At 40.7% G+C, this 22,042-nt stretch overlaps 1 protein-coding gene across 5 annotated transcripts; it reads right to left on the bottom strand.

Annotated features, from left to right (window-relative positions):
- Window positions 1-236: 236 nt before the first annotated feature.
- ALAS1 (5'-aminolevulinate synthase 1) lies at window positions 237-21,761 on the bottom strand. 5 transcript variants are annotated; one of them, XM_038409713.2, is made up of 11 exons: window positions 21,484-21,761; window positions 10,689-10,772; window positions 8,640-8,846; window positions 7,262-7,411; window positions 6,884-7,106; window positions 5,987-6,171; window positions 4,719-4,898; window positions 4,403-4,567; window positions 2,802-3,070; window positions 2,010-2,172; window positions 237-747 (listed from the first exon to the last, which is right to left on the bottom strand). In XM_038409713.2, the coding sequence occupies exons 2-11, from the start codon at window positions 10,753-10,755 to the stop codon at window positions 587-589; spliced, it is 1,770 nt and encodes a 589-aa protein (XP_038265641.1). In that variant the 5' UTR covers window positions 10,756-10,772; window positions 21,484-21,761; the 3' UTR covers window positions 237-586. The 5 variants fall into 5 exon arrangements, with proteins under 5 accessions (XP_038265641.1, XP_038265638.1, XP_038265637.2 ...); XM_038409710.2 differs by having other exon boundaries at window positions 10,557-10,772; window positions 21,484-21,760; XM_038409709.2 differs by lacking the exon at window positions 21,484-21,761 and adding an exon at window positions 11,621-11,822 and having other exon boundaries at window positions 10,557-10,772.
- Window positions 21,762-22,042: the final 281 nt, after the last annotated feature.

Raw genomic sequence — 22,042 nt, 5'->3', positions numbered from 1 at the left:
TCCACATTTATTACTGTACAGGGGTGTTTTACTTTCAATATGAGGTGCACCTCAGGAAGTGACATGGCACAGGATTAAGAGTTAAAAAACAAAACCCCTGCATAGACTGGCAGAAGTTCTTGTAAAGAAAGAGCACTACACTCTTAAATCTGTTTCAGTACCCTGAACTCAAAGACCTACACCGTGTCAGGTCTGCATCCACACTAATTCTCATTACAACTTTCCCTTTCACCTAATGGCAAGAAAAAAAAAATATCTTAGTATCATTAAACATCTTTCACTAAAATTGCCACAATGGCAAAAGATAGTATGTAGTTTCTGATTTACCAAAAGATCAAGGTGGAATTGAGATTGTTTTTGTTTCACTTCATGTTTCTGATCACTAATCCTACAGTCTTATTTGTAAAGGCTAGTACAACAGCAATGAGTTTAAAAAGGACAGAGGCAGGACAAAGTTCAAAACAGTATTTTCAGAGCTGTGTTTAGACTATTGATTAAAATGTTATAATTTAATATGCAATTTAAAAAGGCTATTTGGATATTTGAGAGGACTAGACTCGACATCAACAGGGTTAACAGGTTACTCTCAAGCACTAGCAGATACTAGTTTGCTCATGCCACTGAAGTAGGATCTTTCCCTTTCACTCATCACTTCAAAATGCAAAGGCCTTCTACAGAAATTGCATTCCACTGAAGAGTGCGGTTTCAACTCTAGACCAACATTCTTCCATGTAGCCATCAGTTTCTCTGTTAGACAAAAAGACATTTAAGAATATTCCAATTTTAATAAGCTTTCAGTACCTATAGCTCTTTCCAAATACTGAATACTGCAAATGATGAATTGCAATGTTTAGAGGTGAAGTGAAAGTAAAAATAACCCAAACAAAGCAACCTACTTGAAATGCCTGACAACTTTTGCTTAGTGAAGAAAGGTGTTGAGGGAGCTCTCAAATACTGACACTAGTTCACCTTTAAAGTTATAAAAGGTATCTATCTGTCCATCCACAGCCCATTACTCTTATTCCATAATAAAATGGAACTTTCTTCAGAGAATCAAAAAGCACTTAAAGCCTTTTAACATGCCCACAAGGTAGGTGTTACCCCATGTTATAGTTTACTAACCTGAAATCATGGAAGATTTTCCCAGGGCCAGCATAGTCTGTCTACACAGACCACAGAAACAAGCCTCCCAGCCCAGGTCAACAGACTTGGGTTTGTGCTCTAAAAATAGTTGTATAAACAGCACTTTGAAGTTGTGGCTCAGGCTTTGAAGCCCCCCTCCCCCCCCAAATCTATGGAACCCAGGCTCCAGCCCAAGCTGCACCTTCAAAGTGCTGTCTATGCATCTAGTTTTAGAGTACTAGCGTGAGCTGTGCTAACTTGGTCAACTGGGCTGGGAGGCTCACTTCTGCAGACTTCCCAGCTCTGTCCAGACTCACTAGGTTGAAAATCCAGGAGTCCCAAATCTTATTTTCTAGCTATTAACTGGTACAAAATAATCAAGACTGAAATGGTGAGATACCAGACTGCTTTGCTGAAACGAATCTTGATTTAAATGTACAGATGACCTGGTGATTTCTTATGGAAACTGCAAAATCATGGATTAGCACTATTAAACTAGCACCCGCTATAAGATAATACCTCTATATTTAAAAAAAACAAAATTCCCCAAACGTTAAACTAGAATGTGTATAAACCATAAGATGGCTGAAGACTGGTTTAGTACTGCTCTGGGCTTCTGTACTGCAGCATTTTGTAGCTTTCAGATAGTTGGCTACCACCACTCATGTTCAAAGGCAAAATCAATGGGAAAATATTGATAGCACTTTCTAACATTTCATTCGTAGCAACAGTTCACCTTCTTCCAAGGTGAGCTTTCCCAGCTGGGCCTAGCAAAGTGTAGATGGTTTTCTTTAAATTAGCAATAGATCAGGGATCACATTGTAAATCTTCAGAATGAAGATTGTATAAAATGCTTGTGTGTTAACTCTGTCAGTCCATTCACTCACCAAGGAAATAATTCATCATCTGAGGTGTGTGATGAGGAGTAGGGGCAATACGCAGCAGCTCTTCTCCACGTGGAACTGTGGGGTAGTTTATTGCCTGGACATAGATGCTGTGCTGACTCATGAGTTTGTCACAGATCTCAGTATTTTTAGCAGCATCTGCAACCTAGATTTACAAAATGGTCAAGTTCAAGGTAACTGGAACAGTGCATGTGTAATCAGAAAAAAAACAAAACCTTTAGGTCTGAAAAATTAGTTAAAGCCACAATCTGTAGAAGATTCCAGTTTAAGTATTGACTACTCACAAAAATCAATGTAATCATTTTGTCCTCCTTGTGCTTATTAGAACAGAACATGGTATAGAAGGGAATTTAAAGACTTCCTCCCACTATTCTTACCAGAGTACTTCCAATGAATAATTCCTTTAGTATGCATTTTTGTACACCTGAAGATATTTAAATTTAGAATGTAAAAAAAAAAAGTTACGGTATTGTAATTAAGTGTGAATGGCATTAGCATTTGCCAATTCAATTTGTTGGCTAAACACCCTGCTGCAAAATTAAAAAAAACAAAAACCCACCAACCCCCCAAAACAGCAGGTTTTAGTCATTTAAGGAAAAACTTCAGCTTCAGCCTACATCATACTACATAAACCTAAAATAAGCTATGCACTTTAGCATGCTGTGTAATAATGCAAGTCAGATTCAGTTGCAGGTATTTTCTGTGATACAAACAAGTTTATTCTTGAGGAACAACTTAAAAAGAAAAAAAATGCCATAACTGTTAGTTAGTTACCCGGATTGGAATGATGTGACTGGGACAGTGTACTACAGGGAGTCCAGCATCCATCAGCATTTGTCTCATGAGTTTAACATTGCGTTGGTGCTGGCGTCGAAGAACTTGCCCTTCTGCACTCTTTAAAGTTCTGACCGATTCAAGTGCACCAGCTAACAGCATGGGTGGCAGGGATGTTGTGAAAATGAAGCCAGCAGCATAGGAACGTACAGTGTCTATCAGAGAACTTGTACTGGAAATATACCCGCCTACACAACCAAATGCTTTGCCTGAAAATAAGAAACAGTCAAGATTTACTCTATTCTTTAGAAAAGGTAACTGCAAGCTAGGATCTGACAGATGTACTTACACTTTTTCTTGGAATCAGAGATCATTCTGATAAACGTTTGAGAACTAGAACTCCAAATCCTGACTTTCCTATCAGCAATGCAATTAAGTCTTTCCAATAATTAGCACACAATAAGGGTCTTCAATTTTATTCTAGTACTTACAAATTAGTACAAAACAAGGTTAATCTACTCCACCCCACCCCAGGAAAAATCCCACACTGTTGTTATGAAGAAACATTGTGATCGCTACAAGACACAAAAACGCAACCCACTAATAGCACCTACTAGTGATTCCTGGGACAAGACTCTTGCACTGTATTTTAATGCCAGTGAAGAAAACTGTAAATCTACCCAAAAAATGAACAAATGCACTATATATTGGAGTACATAAAATATATTCCAATGAGTTTAAACACTCAGGACCATTATTTGTACTCCACTACCTCTGCTTTTTTCCTCCAGCAGGTTTATGTGGGTAATCTATTCCTAAAATAATTAAATAACCCTCACTCCTGTCTTCTAGTTGCATCTTATTTGTGCGCTTCATGCAATCTACTGGGCATATATAGTAATCACCATTTCAAAAGGATACTACCCAAGAGTTAAAGGCCAAAACAAAGCCAAATTAAACTGAAGCCTATTGCACTATTTTTCTGTTTATATCATACTGATGTTTGAGATTGCATATAAAATTCTTAAACCAAACCACCAGCACATGTTTTTCTAAGGTGGAGTTTCAATTCTTGCTCTATATTTTAAGTACATACTGGAAACTGTGAAAATCCGTTTAAACTATTTGAACTCTGTTAGAAAACAGTCTGCATTGCATCCAAAAGAATTTTACTGGTTCTTTCAGTTCTCGCCAAATCTCCTTACATAACTCCCATCTCAGGTTTCTGGATTAGGAACATTCCACCTTACACAAAAGAGAGAGTTAAGATCTAAATGTATAGAGTACTGCACCACAATTAACTTTCTCACACATGAATTCTCTGTTTGAGGAGTAGTTTCTATGCCACTAGGGTCATTTTGCTAAACTTACCATTTCAGATGGCATTTTTGCATCAGCCTAAGTGACTTAGCCCAAGTGCCTTTGAAAGTTAATGGAAGTGGTGTGCCTAAGTCTGTCAGGCTGTTTTAAAAATCCTGTGCTTCAATTTCTAGGAACAAGTCAGTTTACTGACATTATTTGAGTTGATTTTATTCCTTCATCTTGTCTGCAGCATGAACTTCCGCTGCCATTTACACACTTTTGTAAGAAGATACACATACCAAGTGTTCCAGAGATTATGTCCATTTTATGCATGACTCCATCCCGATCGCCTATGCCACCACCCCGAGCTCCATACAGCCCAACAGCATGTACTTCATCTACAAAAGTGATTGCCCCATGCTCATGAGCTACATCACACAATTCTTCCAATGGACACACTGCACCTGAGATCAAAACAGTAATCACAATTAATTGCAAGTTCTTGCTTTTGATGATAAATACATATTTCATAGCTTAAACAAACAAAAAGACAACGTATGTGTTTCAATAAGGCACCTATTTAACAAAGGATACAAGCTTTTTAAAGAGACTCACCATCCATTGAATGAACAGTTTCAAATGCAACAATTCTGGGAGTCGATGGATCTGATTTTTTCAGTAGTTCTTGGAGATGATTGACATCATTATGGCGAAATATGTGCTTAGGCACTCTGCTGTTCCGAATTCCTTGAATCATGGAGGCATGGTTTCCTGCATCTGAGTAAATCTCACAGCCTGAAGAGACAACCAAAGGTTACTAGTAGTTATGACTGTACAGATACCTAAAAATTATATAAATGGGATTGTCCTGGTAAACTTATGTTCTAGCCCCAGAAGAGAGGGGTTGCTATAGAAATTTGTTAAAAATTTTATGTATTGCAAAGTTTGATTTAAGACAGAATACCCACTAAAAATAGCTATTTTTGCTTTAGAGCACTTCTAACATTAGGACACATTTTTGGGAATTCACAACTTTAGTTGCCCTGAGTCAGTTATACAAATTTAAACACCCAATCCCAAAGAAATATATTTTAAATTTAATTTTATATTTGGAAGTTACAGAAGTCTTAACTGTAGACATTTCTCCAGCAACAGCAGATACAGGATTGGAAAGAGTCAGTCGGTTTACCAGCGCTAGCCATACCCTGACCATAGCAGGGGAAAAAAAAACTATCCACCTGCAGCTACATGGGGTGGGGAAAAAAGTAGGTCTCTCCAGAAGTGAAGCCGGCCTCTGGAAACAGCAGGGAGTTACAGCAACTGGACAGGAAGATATCCAACTAGAGTCATTTGCTGCCACCCATCCCTCCTATACTCCTCAGCCCCTGCAACATCAGCAGGTTGCCTTTACAATTTCAACTTCAGATATTTGCTAGTTGATTCTGTCTTCAACACATGTCCTTCTCCCTCAGTCCCCCCCCACTGCCAGTCTCCCTTCTCCTCTCCATTCTTCCCTACCCTTTGAAGTTCCTCACTTTAATATTAAAGAGAATAAATGGAACAGATATATGTACCCTCCCCACCACCTTGGACACTCTGGTCATAGGTTGTACCCCCACTTTGTGTCTGATACAGGTGCAGCCCGATGAACTTATTATATGGCATCTAGAACAATGCCCCAAATCCTGATCAAGGTGTTTAGGTGCCACCACAACAGAAGTTAGCAAAGACTGATTTTTTCCAAAAGTGATATTTAGTGACCAAAAAAAAAAAAAAAAAAAAGTCAATCTCAGTATCTGAAAGTTATCAATGAAATTTCAGGGTATTTTGTTTGCAGGGAATGTAGTATTACATTGCATAGTATCCAATACATCAGATCTCACCTGGTAACATTTTAGCTAACGTGAAGAGAGTGGAATCATTAGCTACAAAGCATGATGAGAACAGCAATGCTGCATCTTTTCCATGAAGATCAGCCAACTCTTGCTCCAAATCAACATGAAATTTACTAGTTCCAGAAATATTTCTGGTGCCTCCTGCTCCAGCACCATGTTGTTTCAACGTATCCCTTTAAAAAATGTTCAAAAGGGAAGCAGCATTAATCAATACTATTTGATTCTCAGCTGCATGTGAACAATTCAGGAAAAGGGACATTATCTTCTATAACAAACCACCATTCATTAATAACTTACATAAAAAGCAGTAGTGGTTAAAGAGAAATGGATACAAGAGGTGCAACTGTATTTATTTACAGTTTGAATAAGGATCTTGGAGGCCAAAACTAAGTTTTGCAAGGAACTTCATCAGCTCAAAGCTAATGCAAGTTACTAGCTGTGCCCCTTACAATTTTTGTAAGATTCTACTGCCTTATGCTGAGCTATCTGTATTTAATAAGTACAGAGACATGTTAAGATAGTTACAGTATGTGGTCCAGCAGTTTTCCATAAGCCCCCACGTATAATCAAATACGGAAAGGAGGAATATTAGGGGTTCACCAGTTAAAGTGTTGCAGCACTAGAGCCAACTGTATTTTAAATAGTTTTATGACACTTAGTAGTCAAACAAGTGAGAAGGGAGGATATCCGTGTGCTAAAAAGCAATACCCTTTACACAGCAGAAGGAATTTAATCATTAACTCAAAGCTATGACAAGCTAAATTTTTTTTCCAAAGGAATGTATGTTCTAGGGAAGGTAGTTTTTTTATAGTTTCCTGTAGATCACTGCATACCTTGTGGTTACCAAATATTTTACTTTTAAATTTAAGTTATAGAACTACTTACATAACAGCTCCACTCACTCGAGGGTGGCGACTCATCCCTAGGTAATCATTGCTGCACCATACAGACACCTCTTTTTTGCTGATAAGGGAATCAGAGTAGTCATCTGCCATGGGAAAGACCTGTGCTCTTCGGTTTACAGTTTTGAATACACGGTACGTGTGATCCTTTTTTTTCTCATCAATTTTTTTCTCAAAGAACTGGTCATACTGGAAAGTAGAAACAGCTAGAAGAAGAGAGAGGCTATTAAATACAAGAAAAAATTAACACTTTTGAATGTCAAAAGATCTGTCTGCAGCTGGATCCTGCAAAAATGGGTTTAGCAGACTAATAGCAGATTCAAATTAATTTTGGTAGTCAAATAATAAGAATGATCCTTACATTTTGGCAAGTTATCCTGAAGCAGATGAGACACTCTTTCTGGTTTTTGCTTTAACATAATATCCTGGAACTTCTTCAGCAAGCCATTCTGCTCTTCTCCCGAAGTTTTGATATTCATCATAGTGGGATTCACTGGTGTTTTAGTAAACTCTGTACATTTGAGATGTTGAAAAGAAATCCAGTGATCATTAAAGTCAGTTTCACACCATCTTATATCAAAAATAAGAAAGATTGAATGCCATGAAAAGTTACAAATCCAATATCTTAAATTGTTTAAAATAATAATAAAGAAAATCTTAGTTGAGACACTAAAGCAGAGCAATAAGACTCAGAAGCTGAAGAGAAGGCAGTGTATACTTTCCTCAGACCTTGTGAAATCAAATCTTGTCTTGAAATCCAACAAAAATTGAGGTCCAATTGAGAAGATTCAATAATTGCCTGGGACCAATTCAGTTGACATAAGAAGTTGTTACATAGGCTACCAGAGCCAAACACATGCTTTAGTTTCTAAACGCTTTAGTAAGCGTTTCTCTATTATTCCAAGCTTCTGTTCTATTGATATGGATCATTGTTACTAGGACTTGCAGCAGACTGGAAAAGCTGGAGTGAACAGGTAAGGAACAAACTGACTTCTTCCAGAGGAAACAGCAAGACTTGTTATTATTGGTGAAAGAAAAGCCTTCCTTTAACAGAGTTTTGACAAAACTACTTTAATCTGAAAGCAACTTTGTTCTCCTTATGGCAGGGACAGTCTTATTTGTATAGTGACATGTGCAATGGGACACCAATTTCTGATCAGAGCTGTTAGGCACTACTACAATCAAAATACAAAGAGAAGACAGTCCAGGGTGGAAGGGAGGTGGTTTCTATTAAATTACTTCTTGTCTCTAGTGAGCTGCTTCGCGCTTTCCAACCTGTAGCGGCTTAATTCTTTGAACATGTTCATGTAGGCAGCAATGCTAATGTGTTCTACATATACGCAAGACTTTTTGGTGAAGACATTGAATTTTTATAAGCAATATCAAGAGCTATTTCTTAGAGCTAACTCAGAGTGCTGTAGCTTGACATACATTTGTTTTGCAACTAGAACATAATTCTCACTAAAGCCAGCTGCAAAAGACATCTGTAGACATAGAGATTTTGTATAAAAGATTACACAACAAAGTGAATAATATAAACAGCACTGCATGAGCACAATTACAATCCCTATATTCTGCAATAAAATCCTTTTGTTGCAGTGTCTCATGACCCTCACTCGGGCCTATATAAGGTAGCAATTATGTCAGACATGGGTTTTATCTCGAAGACTAGTGCTAGCAAGCAAAGTGTTACAAAAGACTAGATTTCACGGTCTATTGCAGCATAGGCAAAAACATACCTTTCCTTACAGCCTGCATTTCCTGCACATCTTCTTGGAGTTCTAGGCTGGCTTTGCAGAAAACATTACTGTTCGTAGGGTTCATCTGAGCTGCCAGGAAAGGGCATTTAGTGGCAGAGCTCTGACTAGTAACAGCAGGTGGATGGCTAATAGGCAGCTGGGATCCACTGGTATTCTCCTTGGACACATCTTTGGAATTTTTGGCCTCTTGGATAGGAGAAACAAAACACGGGTTAAAAAACCAGAAACTGGGGTGATTCGATTGCACAAGAACAAAACTTCTGACATCTATTATACTAAACCACAAACAATTCAGAATTGCTCAACTGAGCCATGTGTACTTGCGTTATCACACAATATGAAGTTTCAGTATATGATTCACGTTTAAACCCAAATTTTCTTGGAGTGCAATACTATTGCCTCTTCCCCAAATGAGGAGTCAGTGTCCTTTGTGGATGAGTTTAATTTCAATTTAAGTTGTTTTCAGCTGACAGTTTCCCAGTTGCCCCTTCTCCCCTACTATTTCCGATTACAAATTCTCTAGGGAATTTTCTCAGCAAGGGTCAATAAACAGCCACAAATCATAAGAGGTCTGAGAATGTCACTGACCTGGATTTGCACCAATTACATAGTTATGATCAGCAGAACTTCGCTCTCAGACATTACACTAGAGTTTGCAAAGTATGAACTTCAGTTTTAAAATAGTCCAATTACTTTCAAAGAAGGCATATACGTTAAGTTTTAAGCAACAAGTGTTTGAGAAGATTAAGCAAAATACTTTGAGAGTACACCAGTTCAGGCAGTTACAGTTTCCAGAAGTTTCCTTTTGGCTGGGCAGTTCCCAAAGTGTTTTAAAAAAAAAAAAAAAAAAAAAAAAAAAAAAGAGTTCTTCCTTGTCTACTTAAGCAGGAAGCATTTATTAAACAAGTCAAGGGTTGTTATTGTGAAAAACAAATTGAATAAAAATGACACTCCGGAAATCTTACAGAACAAGGGACCCTAGGGTCATTACCAGTGAATATTAACTTAGTGCAGGTACATGCAAGTTAAAAAGATGGCATGTTGTAGAATAATGCACGTAGGATGCAAGTTATCTGACGAGCAGATTATAGCCACCTAAAGTTGTCCTGTAATAATTTACTGTCTGCTTTGCAACAGCTCCAGGGACACAATTCATTTTCCTCATGTAGGCAACATTGCTTCTTCTATACTGCATACCTTTTCACCTTTGCTCCCAGAGCAAAAGGTGAGCGTTATAGCATTTCCTAGTTTTTTGGAAGGTGGCGTGTTCCTCAAACAGCCAGGTTTCCCCTCCCACAATTCGCCATCCAATTGTTCAGTGCGTGCTACACACTGAAACTGATTTCATTTACACTTCTATTGTATTACAATAAAGCCAAGATTCAGATGCGTTACCAAAGCCAAAGTTTAGAATTCAAAACTCAACTCTATTCTAAGTGCAACAAGCAAGGCACTGAATCTTACAGGATTAAGTAGTTTAGCTTCAAAGCAAAGTTTAATAAACCAGATAGATTAAAAATCAGAGCTCAATCTTTTAAAAAAAAAAAAAAAAAAACAAACAAAAAACAACTGAAGTGTTTGAACAAGAACATAAGCAACACTGAGTAAGGACATTTTGAGATGTTTACTGGTAAACATTTCTGTCTTTTTGAGGTGTTCATGCCAGTCGCTGAGAAAGCAAAATTAGGGGCAATTGAGAGGTTCTACTTTTTAACCTCTCATAACCTGAAAATGAGAAGAAAAGGATGGGATTTAATATTAAACATAAATACAGTTGTAAGTAGAATCTAAAGTGTTGAAGCTTAAAATTAGATGAAAATAAATAAGCTTCTGGGTATGATAGCTTGTACATCATTAACTAGCTATAAAAAAAAAACCCACAAAATTGACACTGACTGTCATTGGGTGAGGTTGTTTCTTCAGCTTGTTGGCAGTGAGCAACTGAAGTACCCAGGGCGCGGGAAGCAGGCTTGGTCCCCACTTCCATCATTTTAGGGCAGCTCTGAGCATAAAAGAGTAGGGACTTGCCAGCCTTCTGCAGAAAAGCCTGGGATACCCGTGACAGGAAGGGGCAGCGGCGAACAACAGTTTCCATTTTCAGGTTTTTTGATCCTGTAGCAAGATATAGAAATGGTAACAGTGTTAAATGCAAGTGTTAGATGATTTCTTACATATAAAACCATATTCCAGACTACTTCAGAGTTGAATAATACACAATACAATTAAGTTATCGCAGACGGAAGGCAGTACAGTGTGGCCTTTACTAATAATAATGGCATGAATTAAGCCAAGAACCACAGAGTATCAGAAATATCTTCACAAGGAGACATAGGCAAGTTGTCCAACTGTCTTCCAAAGTGGAAGGGAAGCCCTGGCTAATTTAAATGAACATCAGCAGCCTATTCACGGAACTGCCGGGTTTCTTACCCGACTGTAGGATTACTGTAATAAGACAGCATTTAAAATACCTCTTGCCCCGGCCCCGCTTTGCTTCCACTGCAAAACCAATACGGAAATGCGATTTTACAATCGCCCCGGGGGCAGCTGTACCCCGCAAGGCCGTGGCCCCGCCACCCCAGGCTGGAGGAAGCTAGGACCCGCACGGGCCGGGGAAGGGGGGGCGCACGGAGGAGGGGGCCTCGAGGCGGCTCCCCCCGAGTGCCGGGCCAGCGGAGAGCGGCCCCGGGGGAACCTCAACCCGCCTTGGCAAGCCACGCGCAGAGCGCGCGACGCGCCCAGAGGGGCCCCCGGCGCCCCCGCCCTCTCCCCGGGGGGCGCAGCGTCCCCGGCCCCGGGACCAGCTGCGGCCGGCGGGCGGGCCCCGCGGGGCCCCCGCCGAGCGCCCCCTCATGGCGTGGCGGTCCCCCCGTGGGATGAGGCGCGGTCTAGGCAGGGGCCCGGCTCCTCCTAGCAGACCCGGCCCGGCTGAATAGCGGGCGAATCAGGCCCGCGCTCCTCACCCACTGCCGTGCCGTGCCCCGCCGTGCCTCGGCTCCGACACTCCTCCGCGATCTTCTCGAGCCGCAGCTCTATATAATCAGCCCGAGCACCGCGCATGCGCACGGCCGAACGCTGCCCCGCAGTGCCCCCTCCCGACACACGGCAGAGGCGCATGCGCACCGCCTTCACCCGTTCCCTTCCCGCGCTATGGCGCATGCGTGATGCCCTAGGGGCCCTCCCACCCGTATACGCCGCGGGGAGGAGGGAGCAGGCGGCGCAGCGTTGGCTGCTGGGGGGGGCCGAGGGGCTTGGGAAGGGGAGGGCTGGAGGTGCGATGCGGTTAGGCGCTGCCTCGGGGGGAGCGGAAGAGGCCAAGGCCCTGCTGGGCGGGGAAAAGGGGACCTCTCAGCTGGCTGCTCCCGGGCAGCGGCTTGAGCCGGGAGTCGGGGCTTTGGGACGGGACAAGGCTGAGGGAGAAAGGTGGCTGCAGATGGATCTGCCCCAGGCAGGGAGCAACAGCCTCCCGCTTCAAGCTAGTATGGGGAGAATGGAGGGGCACTGTCCCCTCCCCACCATGGGGACAGCTGGAGGCAGCGCTAGCCCTGCTGAGAGGCAGGGCCATAGCTAGGGAGGCTGCAGGGTAGTTTCCTGCCATTTACATGCACTTCATTACTTCAGCTTTGGGATGCAGTGTTTCCATGTTACAAGTGGTGGGATAATACGTGACCTAAAATTGAACAGGGGTCTGGGAATCACCTCCCGTGTTCTAGTTCTGGCTCTGCTCCTGGGGCCCTGGGCAAGTTTCCGAAAGATATTTGAACGCGGGGGCTTGATTTATTTATGTAAAATGGAGCTAGTGGTGAGTTAGCTTTGTGTGTACAGCAGCGGGTGCAATTGACAGGCTCCTCAGCACTCCCACAATGCAAATAGTAAATAAAGGGCATTGAACTTCTAGAGTGAAAGGTGCTATGGACAGATACTTTTGTGGGATAAAAAATATCACATCAACCCTATGTAGGTCTAAGACTTGATAGCAAGACACAAATGGAATATGGCATCTGTCCATACTGTCTCCCTCCAATAAAATTTGCTACGAGACAATAGATAGGCGACTCCTCCACTCCTCAAAACCCAGCTCATAGATACAGGTTTCAGAGTAGCAGCTCTATGAGTCTATTTGCAAAAAGAAAAAGGAGTACTTGGAGCGCCTTAGAGACTAACAAATTTATTTGAGCATAAGCTTTTGTGAGCTTATGCATCCGATGAAGTGAGCTGTAGCTCACGAAAGCTTATGCTCAAATAAATATGTTAGTCTCTAAGGTGCCACAAGTCCTTTTCTTTTTGCTCAGATACAGGAAGATTGGATAGCCACCCCTTCTTTTAAGGGCCCTTACTCTTGCTTATATACTGTTGCTTCACATGTCCTTCTGTCAGCCCCTGTCTAAGCCATTGCCAGGCTTATTACATGTAGGATTTTTTTTAAATTAAATTAAAATGACTTAAAAACACTAGAACCATACCAACTATTGTTTACTTCTGCTATAAGACACTCCTCCCAATCCCTAGCTAAGAGACAGCATCATTGTGAATTATGTTCAAGGAAGTAAGTAGTATTCAGCATTAACAACAGGATCTTTACTGTTTACCTCATTCAAGCTACAGCTAATATAAACAGAATATAAACAGTTTGTTTTGTTCAAACATGGACACTTTGTTAAACTCTGTTGCTAACACTAGAAAACAGGCAGCTCTGCACCATTGTCTAGGAGGGAGGACAGAGCAAGAAAGGGGGAATTGATAGATACCCAGGAAAAAAAAACAAACAACAGCAGTAAGTTAATTGACCAGTGCAGCATTATCTTTTAATTTACAGTCCATCAGTTATCCTGAAGATTTAGTAGATTTTTCACTCATGGATCATCGGTGCAATCTACTTTTTTATATATCACATTTGGTGATTTACTTGGCACTAGCATTTAGGTTATTAAAAGCACTCCACAAGCTTTCAGTAATTTTTTTGGACTCGTGTGAAAATGATCATTGATACTGGTGGGATAATGACCATGCAGTTTTGCTTCTGTTATTAAACAGTACAAATATTTGCCTTGATGATTTCATGGAAGATAAATGTTACTTTGACTAATACTGTATTGTCTTTTTTTTTTTGCGGTGGGGGGTGTGTGTGCGTCAAGAATTAAGATGTGCAAACCAGATTTCCAGAAGTAGTCAGCACATCATTTTAAAAGCATGAACATTTCATTTAGGTGTCTAAAAGACAACTACATACAAGGAAATGTTTGTTTTGGCATGTGAATTGGAATTCAAAGGCCCAATTGTGCCTTGCTCCCCATTTGAGTAACTGGAGTTGAGGGCACTCAACTTCTTGCAAGATTTGGCCCCAAGTCAGCAGGGGAAAATCCCAGGCCAGGGCCAACCAGGGTACCGCAGGAATCCAGAACACACTACTGCTGAACATACCTTTTTTTAAGCATACAGTGTAAAAATAGTTCAGAAGAAAGTTGCCTTTTAAAAAAGGTCAATAGGAGCACTGCCCATTTTTTCAAGACAGGTTTGTCTAATATTTCTGGAAACAAAAACTTGAATAGCCAGTTTGCAACTTCTCCAGTCAGATACACCTATTAGTAAGTAAAGGTGTATACCCTGCTTCTTAATGAGGTAGGTGTAAAGGGATTTTTGTACTTCCAAAGAAGCGATTTCAATAGCTTCTTTAACACGGTTAAACTGAAAACCATTGCCTGCCTCCTGCTTTAATAGAGCATGACAGTATATAAACCACTAGCTCCATAGGAACATGGGTAAAACTTAAACCCAAGCCCAGTGCTACAAATAGGATTCATTCCCCTGCCCATATAACTGGTTTTGTCCTTAGTGGTTTTCTGCCCTATTGGGACATATGGAAAATTGTGAAGTAAAAGCAATTTTGCTTTTTCTCTACACCCATTGAACCAGAAGGAGACACAGAATAATGATATTTGAATGTATAGCTCTCTCATTAGCAGATCTCAAGTGGGCCATTCCCATTTTAGAGATGCAGAGTGGTTAAGCGACTTGTCCACTGTCATGCAGTCAATGTCAAAAATAAAGTGCCAAACCCATATCTCCCAATTCCCATCCATGTTCTTATTCCATTAGACTGCAAAATGCAGAGTGACTTAAAAATGCATAACGTATTTGTACAGCCCCTAGAACAGTGTTAAGTGCTTGAAGGAGAAAAGAGACATTCCCTGCCATTGAGAATTTATAGTTGGAGGCCCAGATTCTGCAAATTTTCCCATATGAGCAAACTCTGTGTCTATGTGGAGCCCCATGAAGGTCAAGGGGGTTCTGTGTGGGCACAAGAATCTGCTTGCATTGAGTAATTTTCATGATCTCTGCCTAAATATTAAACACATTAATCACACGATTAAACAAATTAATAGAATACCATTTATTTAAATATTTGTGGATGTTTTCTACATTTTCAAATATATTGATTTCAATTACAATACAAAATACAAAGTGTACAGTGCTCACTTTATATTTATTATTGATTACAAGTATTTGCACTGTAAAAAACAAAAGAAAGTATTTTTCAATTCACCTAATACAAGTACTGTAGTGCAATCACTTTATGATGAAAGTTGAACTTAAAAGTGTAGAATTATGTACAAAAAAAACTGCATTCAAAAATAAAACAATGTAAAATTTTAGAGGCTGCAAGTCCACTCAGTCCTACTTCTTATTCAGCCAATTGCTCAGACAAACAAGTTTGTTTATATTTGCAGGAGATAATGCTGCCTACTTCTTGTTTACATTGTCACCTGCAAGTGAGAACAGGCATTTGCATGGCACTGTTGTAACTGGCATTGCAAGATATTTATGTGCCAGATGCACATCCAGTGAAGTGATGAATGCATCCGATGAAGTGAGCTGTAGCTCACGAAAGCTTATGCTCAAATAAATTTGTTAGTCTCTAAGGTGCCACAAGTACTCCTTTTCTAGATGCACTAAAGATTCACATGTCCCTTTATGCTTCAACCACCATTCCTGGGGACATGGGTCCATGATAATGACTGGTTCTACTCGATAATCTAAAGCAATATGGACCGATGCATGTTCACTTTCATTATCTGAGTCAGATGATTGTTTTTCTTTTTTGGTGGTTTGGGTTCTGTAGTTTCCACATCAGAGTGTTGCTCTTTTAAGACTTCTGTTTAAGATATCTGACACATCAATACCTTGCAATGCAGTCTACAAAAGCACCAAGTAAATACCTGTTCTCACTTTCAGGTGAGATTGTAAATAAGAAGAGGGCAGCCTTATCTCCTGTAAATGTAAACAAACTTGTTTGTCTTAGTGATTGGCTGAAAAAGAAGTAGGACTGAGTGGACTTGTAAGTGCTGAAGTTTTACATTGTTTTGTTTTTAAGTCCAGTTATGTAAGAAAAAATAAATAAATCTACATTTGTAAGTTGCATTTTCACAACAGAGATTGCACTACAGTACTTGTATGAGGTGAACTGAAAAATACTAATTTTTCATTTATCATTTTTATAGTGCAAATATTTATAATAAAGAAATATACACTTTGATTTCAGTTACAACACAGAATACAATATATCTGCAAATATAGAAAAACACCCAAAATATTTTATAAATTTCAATTGGTATTCTATTGTTTAACAAAAAAAAAAAAACCCCAAAAAAACAAAAAGAAAAGGAGTACTTGTGGCACCTTAGAGACTAACAAATTTATTTGAGCATAAGCTTTCATGAGCTACAGCTCAGTTCATTGTTTAACAGTGTGATTAAAACTGCGATTAATCGCGATTATTTTTGAGTTAATCATGCGAGTTAACTGCAATTAATTGACAGCCCTAGTAAAGATGCAATGAGTAACGGCAACCAAGAATGGGGTATGAAAGATGAGGAAGAAAAGGTTAGATTACAGAAGAAAGGCCTTGCAGTCAGAACCACCAAGAACTATACAACACACAGTAAACTTGTGGAACTCCTTGCTAGAGGATGTTGTAAAGGCCAAGACTAACAGGGTTCAAAAAAAGAACTAGATAAGTTCATGGACAATAGTTCAATGGCTATTAGCCAGGATGGCTAGGGATTGTGTCCCTAGCCTCTGTTTGTCAGAAGCTGGGAATGGGCGAAAGGGAATGGATCACTTGATGATTTCCTGTTCTGTTCATTCCCTCTGGGGCACCTGGCATTGGCCACTGTCAGAGACAGGATACTAGACTAGCTGGACCTTTGGTCTGACCCCCTATGGCTGTTATGTTCTTAGTGGCACATAAACCCATGTATACATGTATATAAGAAGAAGCAACAGCAAATTTTAATCTCAGTCGATTCAGAACACAAAGAAAATGATGGCTTTTATAATAGGTCCAGAAACAAACAAACCATGCTAATCCGGTCTATTTGTGGAAAAAACAACCACCCGTAACTATATCAGGACTATTCAGATGAATTTTCTATGCTATTTCTAAAATAAATGGGTTCCACAGTTGCATGATACTTTACAAGAAAGTTAGAGATGATATAAGAAGTGTTGATTTTGATCATGGTTTGCAGTTAATTTGTATTTAAAGTTTGCTTGGAGGGGGATATGTATCCTAGAGTTTTACTGGTAGATGGAGACAAGGAGTAACAGAATCATTACATTCATGCCAAATATGTTTTCCTCTTATCCAGGTTACAGCAGCCCCAGAATGGAAGACAGTTGCTTTTGTTTTGTACGAGTTGGCAACACTCAGATTATTGAAGCTAATATATTGTGTTTTCATTTCTGATAAATCTTGTTCAATCTGTAAAGCAGGAGAAATATACAAGGTGGAGAGCAAGGTCAGAAGATAATATTGCAAAAGACATTACATTTTGGACTTGGATCTTCAAATTCATTTGAGTTTGAGTTCTGGGAGTATAATTGACTTTCTGGTGGTCAAAAAACTGTTCTGATAGTTTGTGATGCTGGCAATTTTGACAAGTGTATGTAATAGTGTAAGTTACATTGAAGAGTGGTCTGATGGACATTTTCACGATCCAGGACACGGATGATAATATTTTAAACATCTGAATTGTAGCTGAGTTGGCAGGATGAAAGTCAGTTAATTGGAGTAAGCATCCTTTTTTCATATATTTTTGCTGTGCGGTGAGGAAGGATTTGCACATATGGTATGTAGTAGAAATATTCAAATCCAAAATTCTACCCAGTAACGATGTTACCTATGACACATCAGCTTAACTATTCAGACCACTAAAAATAGATCACAATGATCCACTAAGTACCAACCTTTTAAAAACAAACTTGGTGGACACCTATTACCTTATAGGCCACATGAAATGGAACATATCCCTCTATGTGGATTAACCCAGTAGAATGACAAAATCTGGAAAGCCAGTCTTTTCCCAAGAAGGGCACATCCCTTTACAGAACACAATGGAACTTTCATCAAAAGCAGTAAGCCATACCTAATCCATCATTAAAATAAATATACATCATGCCACCAAAGAGTGAGCACTTTGCTCCCCATCCCCCAGTGGAGAAATGAACAAATACCCATTGACAGCACCAGATTACAAAGATAGCTTTAACACTGTCAAAAGAACACTGTTCTCACCAGAAATCTTCCATTTTATATCGTTGGTTTGCTCTTTATTAGACTGAAGCAGTACAGTTTCACAGCAGGAGTACACAAAACACCCTTGCAATCAGCATACTAGGCTGAAATATTACTGGATATTTAGGATTCTGCCCAGTAAATAGTATTCACTGCTGTGAAAGATCCCTGCTCCTTGAATATCACAATAGTTACCTATATAGTAAGTGGGGTCTGTGCTAGCTGAAATTAGCTGTATTAGGCAGAAATATTGGGTGAGAATAGTGGCACAAATCAGTGAATCTCAATTAATTTCAGTGAAACTATGCCAGTTTACACCAGCTGAGGTTCTAGCCCAATATTTCTAAGCTGGCAAAAACTAAGTTACTACTCCTTGACTTCATCTGTCAGTAAACTTCTAGGATCCCATATTCTCCTCTGACCAAACTCAGATACAAATTGACTGAAAATCTTGTTAAAGCTCAGCACCACTTCTTAGGCAATCTCTAACTTTCTTATAAAGCCTCGTGCAACCATGGGCCCACTCCAGTGTGAGAAATACCAGAATATTCAGATGAAATGCCCTCATTACTAGTCCTAAAGGACTAAAGCTACCCAGCAGGTGTTATGCCATATGTACATTATTGGCCACCAGTATTAGGGAAGTTCTCTATATTAGGATAGCACTCAATGCACTAGGTATTGCCAGCCTATATCATAAGCTCTGAAGAGCTTACACCAAGGGAGAGTGAAGTGTAAATCTGGCAAAGTTCTCTGTATACAAATATCAACTGCTAACATTGGCTCTGGTAATTTCTTCTAGGCATCACAGCATAGATGGGTTGCAAAGATGGATTTAAAGGAAAAGGCTACAGTGGCTGTGTGTAGTGGGGATTCCAAGCATAAGAGGTGGCTGAGAAGGTGGCATGGAGGGGTTTGTGTGGGCTCTAGGTTGGCACTGGCAGAGGGCAGGAGAGGTGATCCAGTAAGAGAAGAGTTGATAAGTAAGGAGGTGACAGAATTGTGTAGAGCCTTGAACATGACCTGATGAAAAATGGGAAGCCTGTGGAGGGATTCAAAGGGAAGAAGTCAGTGCAATAAACCAGGATAACAATCTTGCAGCTACATTGTGTATGGGCAGGTGATCAGGGATATCAGTGGTGCTGTTCTGTACTTTAGTTTGCTTTTACATACAGTGTCTGACTGGCTGGAAGAGAAGAGACAATGGGAAAGTTCTGCTATTACCAAGATACCTCTATGGAAAGAGAAGGAACTCAGCCAGTTTTTTCCACTAGCACTCTTAGCTGCTGTCATTGAAAGACAAGCCTGTATGTAACCGATACAAAACGCATTACCCTCCTTCTCTTCCCCACAGTCCCCCACTCCTCCATCACCCCATTATGTCATGAGGGAAACTAGATATATGAAGCTGGGACTCAGTGTTTCCTGCGGTGCTACCCTTTCTAGGTATGATGTTTCCCAGGACTTCTACTGCATCAATGATTGTTTCATGCCATGCATAGTGCCTCCTCTCAGGTACTGAGGGGAAACGTGGTGGGTAGCAGGAACCTGGCTTGCCATAGCATCACCACTAGGGCAGTAAGGCCAGGAGAGGTCAGCACAGTAGTAGGAAGGAAACCTTAAAAGGAAAATCTAGTCCTCTTTTAAGCAGTTGAGGAAGTGGAATGGGTCTGTCAGGATTTGGCAAGGATCCTGTACTGACTTAGGAGCAAAGCGGCCAAGGTGTTAGGAACTATAAGAAAAGGGGGAGTTGATGTTTGCAGTGGGTCCAGAACGGAATGGGAAGGGCTGAGTATCGGTTTAGGGCCTAGAGAGTTTTTGACTTATTGGGTATATCTACACAGCAAAGAAAAACCCATGGCTGGCCCATGCCAGCTGACTTGGGGCCACAGGACTGTTCATTGCTGGGTAGACTTCTGGGCTCAGGCTGAAGCCTGAGCTCTGGGACCCTCCCACTTCACAGAGTCCTAGAGCCCAGGCTCCAGCCTGAGCCTGGACACATACACAGCAATGAAATAGCCCTACAGCCCAATCCCTGGGTGTCCAAGTCAGCTGGCACGGGCCAGCCACGGGCATCTAGTTGCTGTGTAGACATTCCCATAAAAATCTAAATGGCCTGGGACTGATCTAAGAGATCCTTACTGACACAGTTAGGGCAACTGGGGGTATCTGAGGTGTGTCCCTAGCAGCCTAAGAGATAGGGGGGTTTCTGGCAGGGTGTTCTCTTCTATTTCATGCCTTTGAAGCATGCTTCTCCCCCTTGCTCTGTAATAACCTAATAATCTTCAGGGCCCACTGCAAGGTCCATCTTTTCACCCAGGCCCACAAGGAGATGGATATGGTTAAAGAGCACGTTGGGGACAGAATAGTGATGGAGGAGAAGCGAGAAAGAAAAGGAGAGAGAAAGAAAGGACTTGATCACACCTCCCTGTTAGAGCTTGTATACCTCTGGCTCAAACAGAAATTCTGCCTTTGCATAGGTACAACATTCAGATCAATTTGGGTCATATAGATTCTGTCTCCATTGTGAGCATGACAGAACTCTAATCCTTATAATAGTCGCAAAAAGAAAAGGAGTACTTGTGGCACCTTAGAGACTAACAAATTTATTAGAGCACAAGCTTTCGTGAGTTACAACTCACTTCATCGGATGCATCCGATGAAGTGAGTTGTAACTCACGAAAGCTTATGCTCTAATAAATTTGTTAGTCTCTAAGGTGCCACAAGTACTCCTTTTCTTTTTGTGAATACAGACTAACACGGCTGCTACTCTGAAACCCCTCATAATATTGAAAGTCATGCCATTGATACAGAAGAATGGAGATGTGAGGGCAACAAATTTGCACCTCTTTCAGCACTAATGAGTTAGGCTTGCAGACTGAAAGAGACAATAATGCATCCAGCACATTGGAGAAGATCTTTACAACCAAACAGGCCAAAAAACTTAATTAGGATTCTGCAGAATATAGTCAAAGCCACACAGAGATGTAAATGCTGTAATACCATATAGATTTCTGTGAAGGTAGGACTCCCTTTCCCTGATCAATAGCCTTTGAGCGACATTGCATAATAAGCTTTTTTATACTTTTAAGTGGGGGGGAGGGGTGGAGGGAGGAAGAGACAGTCAAGCTTGGATTTCTAGGTACAAGAAGAAACAGACAGCTGTGCAGTTACCATGATAAGGTACCCAACCCAGAGCAGATAGAAGGACACAGCTGAGAGGCAACCTGACAGAAATTATTTTGTTCTTACCTTCTGTTTGTCAGTTGAACTCTCTTGTTTTTCCAGGTTCTCTAGTTTCCATCCCTCTGCACTTGGCTTCTCTCACTCCCTGGGTGTCTTGAAGAGAGAAGTATGGTCTTAAAAACAGATTATCCTCAAAATGAAATGTTTTTCCTGTAACAACTGCGAAGTACAATGTCTTGCCTCAGTTCTGGGCTCTGTGTGGGGATATCCTATATTGAGAAAGGTCTACAAAGCACTCATCTGCCATCCAACACACAACTCTGATCAGCAGTTAGCTCAACAGCCCCCTTTCAAACATTGCTTTTTAAGGGCCAGGCCTATCCAGCGGGTAGGCCTTTTGAAGAGCTAGAGCAGCACAGGTGTGGCTGGAGGCAGTACTAATGAACATTACCTGTAAGTTTCAGAGTAGCAGCCGTGTTAGTCTGTATTCGCAAAAAGAAAAGGAGTACCGGTGGCACCTTAGAGACTAACAAATTTATTAGATCATAAGCTTTCGTGAGCTACAGCTCACTTCCCTGAGGCAGGGGAAGGGTGGTTACTGGGGAGCGGTAACTCTGCAAGCAGT

This window comes from Dermochelys coriacea, chromosome 7, assembly GCF_009764565.3.
Source record: "Dermochelys coriacea isolate rDerCor1 chromosome 7, rDerCor1.pri.v4, whole genome shotgun sequence".
Lineage (NCBI taxonomy): Eukaryota > Metazoa > Chordata > Testudines > Dermochelyidae > Dermochelys > Dermochelys coriacea.
The sequence above is the reverse complement of the archived record's forward strand: the minus strand, read 5'-3'. Positions and strand labels throughout refer to the sequence as shown.

Excerpts from the sequence above, each read along its gene's own strand:
- ALAS1 (XM_038409709.2), bottom strand. The coding sequence starts at position 11,816 with ATGCGCCATAGCGCGGGAAGGGAACGGGTGAAGGCGGTGCGCATGCGC. Across the intron at positions 7,107-7,261 it reads TCAGGATAACTTGCCAAAAT|CTGTTTCTACTTTCCAGTAT; the intron begins GTAAGGATCATT and ends CTCTTCTTCTAG. Across the intron at positions 748-2,009 it reads GATGATGAATTATTTCCTTG|AGAAACTGATGGCTACATGG; the intron begins GTGAGTGAATGG and ends TTTGTCTAACAG.